Source organism: Carex rostrata, chromosome 15 (assembly GCF_964058835.1).
Source record: "Carex rostrata chromosome 15, lpCarRost1.2, whole genome shotgun sequence".
In the NCBI taxonomy this organism is placed as follows: Eukaryota; Viridiplantae; Streptophyta; class Magnoliopsida; order Poales; family Cyperaceae; genus Carex; species Carex rostrata.
The window spans coordinates 1904063-1913047 of NC_135932.1; the positions used below are offsets into that span (position 1 = coordinate 1904063).

The 8985-nt window shown below is 36.4% G+C and overlaps 2 protein-coding genes across 2 annotated transcripts; one reads left to right on the forward strand and one right to left on the reverse strand.

Annotated features, from left to right (window-relative positions):
* Window positions 1-1916: 1916 nt before the first annotated feature.
* Window positions 1917-3926, forward strand: LOC144566151 (FAM210B-like protein). Its single transcript, XM_078316060.1, has 3 exons — window positions 1917-2235; window positions 2683-2868; window positions 3537-3926. The coding sequence occupies exons 1-3, from the start codon at window positions 2002-2004 to the stop codon at window positions 3696-3698; spliced, it is 582 nt and encodes a 193-aa protein (XP_078172186.1). The 5' UTR covers window positions 1917-2001; the 3' UTR covers window positions 3699-3926.
* Window positions 3927-4011: 85 nt separating this feature from the next.
* On the reverse strand, window positions 4012-8672 carry LOC144566150 (transcription factor E2FA-like). The gene is made up of 14 exons (XM_078316058.1): window positions 8245-8672; window positions 7466-7646; window positions 7115-7177; window positions 6921-7006; window positions 6730-6818; window positions 6301-6352; window positions 5999-6051; window positions 5861-5911; window positions 5721-5769; window positions 5567-5632; window positions 5375-5451; window positions 4925-5282; window positions 4772-4838; window positions 4012-4397 (listed from the first exon to the last, which is right to left on the reverse strand). Exons 1-14 carry the CDS (start codon window positions 8428-8430, stop codon window positions 4300-4302), a joined length of 1476 nt encoding a protein of 491 aa, XP_078172184.1. The 5' UTR covers window positions 8431-8672; the 3' UTR covers window positions 4012-4299.
* Window positions 8673-8985: the final 313 nt, after the last annotated feature.

Sequence of the window (8985 nt, forward strand, 5' to 3'; positions counted from 1 at the left end):
CTTGGTGCTAGCTCTTTGTTGGTAAATAACTAAATATAAATAAAAAAATGTCCCGATAACTATCGCTAGGATTTTATCCATCCAAACATTTCTCATACAATTTTCTATCCAGTCAAATAAATACTTGTCTTAAGCTAGAACTCGCACTTATTTGTATAGGAATAAATGCTCGTTTACTTGGGTTTAAAATATATGTTTACTCTGTCAAATGTGTCTGGGCTGAAATGAAATCTCACATTCTTGCCACTATCAACATCTATTTTGTATGCACACTCTTTTCAACTAAAATATATACTGTTACTTTTTTTCAAGTTTCGTCCTGAAAATAAATATTGATTGAAGAAAACTTGAATTTTATAATGAGACAATTTCTATCAAAAAGTTTGTAATGCTAATTTTTTTTTTTTTTTTTTTATCATGAGATGAATTTCGCCTTCAAACTCAACTTCAGGCTTCAGAACGTGTAATTAGTTTCAAACATGTGACTTTCATATAAAAAATATCCTTAAAATTACTAATATAAATACTTGCGAAAATCATGAGTCTGGCTCGAATCCTCAGAGATAAACACTTCCTAGAGTATACCTTTTCAAAAGTACCAGTAGATGATCCTTTGTACACTTGTCAACATCTGAATGGTGCTACATGTCTCTCCCGCCATCCTCACATTTGATTCCAGACTAGGGGTGAAAACGGATCAAATACGGATCGGATAGTGATAAAACCATATTCGTATCCGTTTTGATTTTCCGGATACGGATACGAATCGGATATTAATCGGATACGAATACGGATCGGATATTAATCGAATACAAATACGAATCGAATATTAGTCGAATACAAATACGAATACGGATATAAATCGAATTTCTAATTCGGATATATATATTACAACAAGATTGTATAACATCAGTGGAGTGAATTAAAATTTTTAATTGTAAAATAACAAGTATCCACATTTGAAATCAGAACAAAACTAATTAACTAATGTGTTATTTAATAAAAATAAAATGACCCATCATAAACAATAAATTACATCAAAACTCAATTAATTAAATGAGAAAATAATTAAAAAAATGATTATTAGTATTTTTGAAAATTTATTATGGATTTTTAAACCTAAGATTTAACTCAATGAGAGAAATAAAAATTCAAGATGTTGTTTGAATGATGATGGGGTCTCATGGCAGGACTTCTCACTCACGGATGGTCACATAGATCCCACCTCTTAATTCTCCTCTCTCTATTTCTATTACAGGCGGACCCCACCTGTATCCGAATATCCGAAAAATTATCCGAAAAATTCAAAAATCCGGATATCCGAAAAATTATCCGATTATCCGAAAAATGAAAAATTCGGATATCCGAAAAATCAACGTATCCGGATTCGGATAATTATCCGAATCCGTATCCGTATTCGCTTCCAAAATTAAAACCGAATTCGTATCCGTATCCGTATCCGTATTCGTATCCGCAAATTATCCGTATCCGACTATCCGAATCCGAAAAATTCGAATATGAATCCGAATTCGGTCGGATAATATCCGACCCGTTTTCACCGAATCCAGACCCCAAAACCCAATTTACTTCGGTTCAAACTTCTATCCTTCACTTCCTCTTTATCGGGTCAACCACCGAAACCGCAAACCGTCCATTCCTTCGAAGTTCGAACTAAGCGACCCCTGTGAGCTCGGATCTCCTAAAGTAACTCAATTTTTTAGTTTAGATCCAGACCGTCAGATTCGAATCAGACTGTCATATTAAAGGGGACCCGGCTCTCCATTTTGGGCTGGATTGGCCCGAATTCGAATCGGACGGTTTGGATCTAAACTCATAAATTGGGTTACTTTAGGGGATCCGGACCCGACCCCTGTTCGGGTTGATATTTCACCTGGCCCAAATATCTAAAGAGCCCAACACCGAATCTATCCTCTTTACTTTACCCTTCTCTCTCCGCTCGCTCGCTCGCTCGCTCGCTGTGCTCTCACCTCCTCTAAACCCATGGTTTCAATGGCTTCAGGAGCTCTGATCCTATCAACCGTGCTTCCTTCAAGCGGTCAGAGGTTTTTTCTCATCAAACAAGGAAACCAGCTAAATTCTCTCTTTCCCTCTACTAGGGTAAATGGAAAGCGTGTGAAATTACAAGCTGTCCAAGAGACTAAAGAGGAGGCCAAAGCATCACCATCGCCCGAAGAGACGACAGAGAAATTCGGCCTTGAGTACGGCCTCTGGAAGGTTCTTTTTTTAATTTTCAAATAATGTAGAGTTATTTCTTATGTTCTTTTACTTAGCAGTTCATAGTTTGCCAAGTAGTACTGTTATAAATAAGACCCGATTAAAGGTGCTTTATTATTGGGCTTGTTCTGGCCTCAATTGCACTTTAGAAATACTTGCAGATACTTGTGCTATGGTAGTGAAATTTTGCTTGGCATAGATAAAGTAGCCAATTTTACCCCTGAAAAAATAGCAGCTGTCTGCTTAGGTGGTACCTGGTAATTAAAGCAAGCTTACATATGCTGGTAAGATAAAAACATTTTACTTGCGCAGTTATCACCTTACAGTCATGTCACTTACCGCTGGACTAGATCGGGATTATGAATTGGGCATTGATTGTACAATTACTGTTTGTCATAAACACATATCAGACTTTTATTACAGTGTCAGTGTCTATTTCTGGTGTAGATATTTAGCTCAAAGGAGAAAGATGCCGAAGGGAAGGAGAAATCAAAGACAGACCAAGCGAAGGAGCTTCTTGCCAAGTATGGAGGAGCTTATTTGGCTACCTCTATTACACTTTCTATCATCTCTTTCGGTCTGTGTTATTTTCTTGTTAGTGCCGGAATTGATGTACACTCACTACTTAGCAAGGTATAGTAAAAACTGCTTAACGTCTTTTATTTACAAATAGTAATGTAAGCATGTAATAAATGTTTACTTTTTCCCTAGGAAAAAGAAGTATCCTGACATTAGAAATTCCTCTGAATTTTTTTTTTTTTTATAAAAACAAATAGATCCCGCACTCAAAACAAACTTATCAATCTAATATTCTTCAATCAATTTTTCATCACAAGTTACCCTCTCAATTTACTCAGCTCAAGAACTTGGTAAAGTTGCCATGCCAGGACTTTATTAAGGTCAAAGTGTTAAAGTATTCACCAACATTCAGGCACAGGGGGCAAAACCAGAAATTTTAGATTGGAGGGCTAAAATGTAAAATGTATAATGCGTGACGACTGTGATTAGAACTCAAGTCTGTGATTTAGTATTTTATGAGGGGAGCTATACCATATGAGCACTTTAAAATTATAAGTATAGAGGATAGAATTCTAATTTGTATTCACGGGGTGGCTTAATCACCCCTAGGTTCCCTTTAAATCCACCCATATAGACAAACTTGTATTTCCTGTTTCTGCTGATATGAAGATGTTTAAGTACAGAATTGAGACAATTCAAATTTCAAACTAAAACTCAGACATTTAGCATTTTTCTTTTACAAAGTAGCAATTTATTAATCTTGTTAATTGTTGTTTGATCAGATTGGAATCACAACAGATGAGACAGGAGGCAAGGTTGGAACCTTTGCGTTAGCTTATGCAGCACATAAAGCAGCATCACCAATTAGATTTCCTCCCACTGTTGCACTTACACCAATTGTGGCCAATTGGATTGGAAAGAAGGCAACAAAGGATGAGAAGTGAAAGCAGATTGCTTTAATATTTGCAAAAACTGTCAGCTGCTTCATTTTTCCCATTTTTTGTTGAGGCTTTCTTGTTAGTAATGTTAACTAAGAGCTGTAGCATAGACATATAGTTGTATATCCTCTCTAATTACTTCATTGTATATCCCAAAAGAAATTGACTTGCTTCCATGTGCCGGTTCTACTTCTATTCAAATTATACAAAATACTAGGGTCTTTTCTGTGCAAATACCAGTTATTTTTCATGATACTTGATGCATCACTTGGTTCAACTAGCTTAACTACTATCTGTTAGAAACTAGAGAGACTCAGCATTTGCAAAAATGGGAATTCAATAAAAACTTCAATGTAATACAATCATCAAAGCAATACATATATAACATAAACATTTGCTGACTCCTGCTATGGAGAGTTATAGCTGGAGTAGAAGCCGAGCAAGGCTTAATTGACAAAGCCAGGGAACTAATTATTAGTTCCGACTCCAACTGTACATTTAACAACCAAGGGATCAGATCTTTAAAGATGCCTTCAAAATTCACCCTTTGTCATAGATCTCTTTCATAGATATCATGTCAAAAGACCATCATGCCCTTCTTTTGCCCTCATCTGTCAGTTGACTTGATGTTATGAGCACGGGGCGTACTGACCTCATCTGCAAAGAATGTATCCTCATTTTCTATCCCCTCCCACGGCACATCAGCTATGGTTATTTTGAGTCAAGGTTATTTATTACCTCTTGCCTAGAAGATCTATGCATGTTTTTTTTGTTATATAACAGATTTAGTATACACGTGTGAAATTTTCATAAAACAACGGTTCTCGATTCCTACCAAACCCAACCAAGAGCTTTTACATTGAAAAAATTATATAGTTATGGTTGGTATTAGATACAATATATCAAATTTTGCAATTCAAAAGATAATCATTATTATTCAGTAATATTAAATAGGATAAGCATGTATCCATTTTAACTTGACCCTGACCTATCAAGTACCAGTTTCTGGTTTGGCTGGCTTGAGGTTAAACCCAACCAGGTAACACCCCTATGCAAATATTGAACATCTGAAAGGATACCAGCTGACTGCCACATGTCAGTGATGCTGACACCAGCATCAGATAGAAGCCAGTAATCTGCATCAGTCTGCAAAATTAAATACGCAAAAAAAATAATCAATTGAAATGAGAAAGAAAATGTTTAAAAGATTACAATGAAAAGATAAAACATACATCAACATCAGTAGGGAGAATCTTCATCATGCCACTGCCACTGCCACTTCCACCATACTCCTGAGAAATAATGTCGACATCTTGAGAGGGGCCCGCCTCGCCACCATCCTGACCATTGAATTGTTGAATCTGCTTGCCTTTTCCTTTGATTCCTGTTTCTGGTACTGCCACAGGAGGAGGCATCACATGTGATCTTGGGTTACTGCTGTTGTTGGCGTCAGCTTCTCTAGAGTTATTTCTATTACTAGAAACAATCCCTGTATTTGATTTTTTATTATTCTGCCTCTGAGCAGGCACTGGCACACGCCGTGGTGCCTCCATAGCAGCTGGTACCTCCTCAAACTTTTCCTCGAATTGACTACACAACATGGATTGTCAGATAATAATTTTAACTTGGGTTTTCTCCTAAGTTTGCAATTTAGGTTTTAGAGATATCGAAGTATTAGTTACCTTACAAGGTAGACATCAATGGGGCCCATATTGCTTCGGAGTACAATCCGGTATCTCCTCTGTAGATAATCCCCTGCCTGTATATGTACATAGATTGAGAAAAAGCAAATACAACCCAGTTATTATATGAATCATAACTCATAAGAGCAACTCTATCCCTCATTAACAAATTCACAAAATATGATGTCTCACCTCATCAGGATCTGGGACTTCGAGGGTTGTGCCATGAGGGGCTTTTATTGCTATCAGGGTTTCATTCTGTCAAAAAAAAAGGATGCTGTTAGATAAATATCTTTTACAAGTTCTATGGTTTTTTTTAACATCTCGAAGAGGGTAATTTTAAGACCTGAAAGCATGGTAATCCCTTGATATCATCTTCCGTTACATAAAGCCACCTAACAAGGGTTTTAAATAAAGTATTACAGAAATATTATTTTGGCAAGGAAATTAACAGCAAAACCATGAAAGAAATGGATGGAGAAATACTTTTGGTTATTCTCATCTTCAGTGAACTCCCTCAATCTTTCACGCATGTCACTGCTCAGATATCAAATTTTAGTCATTTCAGAGGTCTAGATTGTAAAAGTTGCTAACCAGATTGAAGTAAATTTCTTAAATTAGAACCTGATGCGCTCATCTAGGCTTTGCTCATGCAATGTAAGACTGTCAACTTCTGACTGTTAAAAAAAAAAAAATGAAAATGAAACAAACATTTAGCATTTAGTCTTTTGCCTCGTTTGTGCCGGCGTGTGGTGCCATTACCATATAACTCTGTATAGATAATTAGATACTTTAGTTTCAAAGCAAACTAGTGGTTATACAGCCTTTTCAAAAAACAAATATGAAAAATATTTAATTATCACTAGTTTGATGCCTTGTTGTAGAAAAGAAATAAGAAAAGAAGGTCGAAAATTGCAAACTAGCACCTGTAGAATTGAGACATCATCAGTAATTTCTGGACCTGTATCACTTGAGCCCCTGTCCAGGTTAACACAAACACATGACAAAAAATAAATAAAATTAAAATTAAAAACATATAAAATAATTAAAGTAAAAACAAATTCCAAGAACATTTCCTGATTTTAATAACAATACAAAGCTTCCAATTGCAGTTCTGGGAGTTTGGTGAGAGTTCCTCTAAGCCTAGTTATCCCCAAAATTAATTCCTAAAGGTAAGAAGCTCGTGTTTGGACCAATTCCTACTTCCTCTCAAACCAAGTATTTTTAATCAATAAACCAATTAAGTATAGAACAGATTTCTCTTTTAAAAAAAAAATCAGGTATAGAGAGCAGCAAAGAATAGCACAACAATTTAATTAAGTAGAATAATGGAAAAGGATGGAAGATGGACTTACTTCCACTGGATCCGGTTTTTGAGCTTCTTTTCTATGAGCCCGATTCCTTCTAGTACGTTTGTTATGTCATAAATCCTTCTCTTCTGCACCTGTTTTGTCAAACCCAATAGTCAACAGTGACCAAGAAGAGATCCATGTTTTGTACAACCACATCATATATGACACTAATTGTTCAGAAAAAAAAATGACACCTCTAATGTCTCAGCAGCTTTATTCAGGTCAAGGATGCCATCTTGGGCATGTTTCAGCAAATTTATGAACTTTTTTGTTAGCAATCCTGAAGAATAAATGAGAATTAGGCATATTCTATTGTTAAAACAAACATTTCCCCAGTTGTGAAATTCCATCTATATGAAAATATATATATATATATATATATAACTACCTAGAGAACTGTCGTAGCGGCAACTATTTCCAATAGGAGTAGCTGGATTACTCGACGGTGAACCTAAACAATAGAGAGATGAATCTGTGAGAATGATTTGAAATAGGAAAGCATTTCATACATTCCTAAACAATTATCTAAACAGAACACAGACTCCTGCATATTTAATGAAAAACATCACATGTGCCGCCTTAAATGAGATATTGGTGTTGCAATAGTATACCTTACTTACCTGTGAATTCTATAAATGAGGTAATGGCGTTACAATAATACAGAAGTAATGATTAAGAGTTTAATTAACGTATAGTTAAGTATGCAAAAAAGAACCTAAGAAAGAAAGAAATGAAATACCAGCATTTGACATAGGGGTTGGTGGGGCCTTTCGCTTACGGTAAGGTCCCCTAGTAGATTTAGCCGAAACAGGTGTGAGAAGCGGGCTGGAAACCGCATCCAAATACCCTCCTCCCGGGCTCCCATAAAATTCACTCGATGCTGCTCGTTCATTCTCTTCTTGACCAGTGATTTTTTTTAACTAGGGAATAAAAGGTGGAATTTTGTAAATTTAGCATGTACAAAGAAAAGGATTTTTTTTTATTACTCGTGATTGGAGAAATGTTGTGGTGTTCCATGCACAAATAAGCCTAACTCTATTACAAAGTAAATAGATTTTTCTGAAATTGCCTCTATGAAAGCTAAATTCTTTAAATTGTTCTAATTGAAGAAATCACTGACAGAAGTAATTTTACTTTGTAACAAGGAGATTTACTTAATCTCTTCACTTTCAGCCGTCCGTATTTTGCCAAATTTCAATTGCAAATTGAGATTATTTTACAAAAAGTTCAGTCACTGCCTAAGCACCTCAAAATAAGGTTGTAACTTGTAACTCTCCAATAAACCTCGTCTAAACCCTCTTTTCAGAAACTTAAATATCCCAATTTCCAAAAATTCAACAAAATTTACAGCATCTTCGCCCTCCTGCACTTCAATCGTAAAACTAATTAAGACCTCCGCTAAAATAAAACGAGAAATAGAAAGATTTAAGCAATCGCCAGTTTCAGGAGCTCAAAATCAACAATTCGGGCTAAAACGAAGAAAAAAAATGAAAACAAAGGCAGCGCCGCAGAACTCACTGGAGTCTTTACAACTAGAGCCTCGACCATGTCATCAGCTGGACTTGACACGTGGCGTGCGTCAGAGGCGCCGCCATTTGCAAAACGGTGGTAATCGTCGGGCGCACCAAACGGAGGTCTGGAGGAGGCGAAAGCCGCATGCCTTCTTATGGGCTGAAGCATCTGTTGCGCCGTGCGATTAGACATCAAATCGCGACCGTAAATCACTAAATCTGACGGGAATCGGGGGATCGGACGGCGGAAAGTGAAGATCGGAAAGGGAGGGGAGGAAATCGGACGACTTGGATGGGCGGAAGGAGGAAGGAGGCGAAGTAGGGTTTGGAGAGAAGGGATCTGAGAGGGAAAGGGTTAAAAAGCAAAGAGCAGAAAACGAGGGAAGCGATGGGGAAGGAGGGAAAATATTTCTTTCGGACTTGGGTGGATATGGAGGGAAGGCGTGAGAGCCCAATTTGTTGGAATTAAAAACCACAAAATGCGGGGAATTTTGCTTCTTGGCCCTTTTAAATTCTGTTTTCATGTTTACTATGTGGAACTATTTCTTGTATGTGAGAATTGTTTCGTTGAACTAATTTTTTATTGCGTACTCTATTTTTATATAATTTTACACTGCAAATTACTTAGCTGAGCAAATATATCATATATGTATATTATTATTGGTAAAATAAAGATGCATAGTATATTATCAGAGAAAAGTCTGTTATCTAACATTATAGCATTATGTGAGGGGATGAATGTAGTGGA

What these genes read in the sequence shown, in the direction of transcription:
- LOC144566151 (XM_078316060.1), top strand. Translation starts at nt 2,002, where the DNA reads ATGGTTTCAATGGCTTCAGGAGCTCTGATCCTATCAACCGTGCTTCCT. An exon ending in TTGAGTACGGCCTCTGGAAG is followed by an intron (nt 2,236 to 2,682) that starts GTTCTTTTTTTA and finishes TTTCTGGTGTAG; the next exon opens with ATATTTAGCTCAAAGGAGAA. An exon ending in TACACTCACTACTTAGCAAG is followed by an intron (nt 2,869 to 3,536) that starts GTATAGTAAAAA and finishes TTGTTTGATCAG; the next exon opens with ATTGGAATCACAACAGATGA.
- LOC144566150 (XM_078316058.1), bottom strand. Translation starts at nt 8,430, where the DNA reads ATGTCTAATCGCACGGCGCAACAGATGCTTCAGCCCATAAGAAGGCAT. An exon ending in AAGCTGCTGAGACATTAGAG is followed by an intron (nt 6,819 to 6,920) that starts GTGTCATTTTTT and finishes TTGACAAAACAG; the next exon opens with GTGCAGAAGAGAAGGATTTA. An exon ending in ATGATGTCTCAATTCTACAG is followed by an intron (nt 6,052 to 6,300) that starts GTGCTAGTTTGC and finishes TTTTTTTAACAG; the next exon opens with TCAGAAGTTGACAGTCTTAC.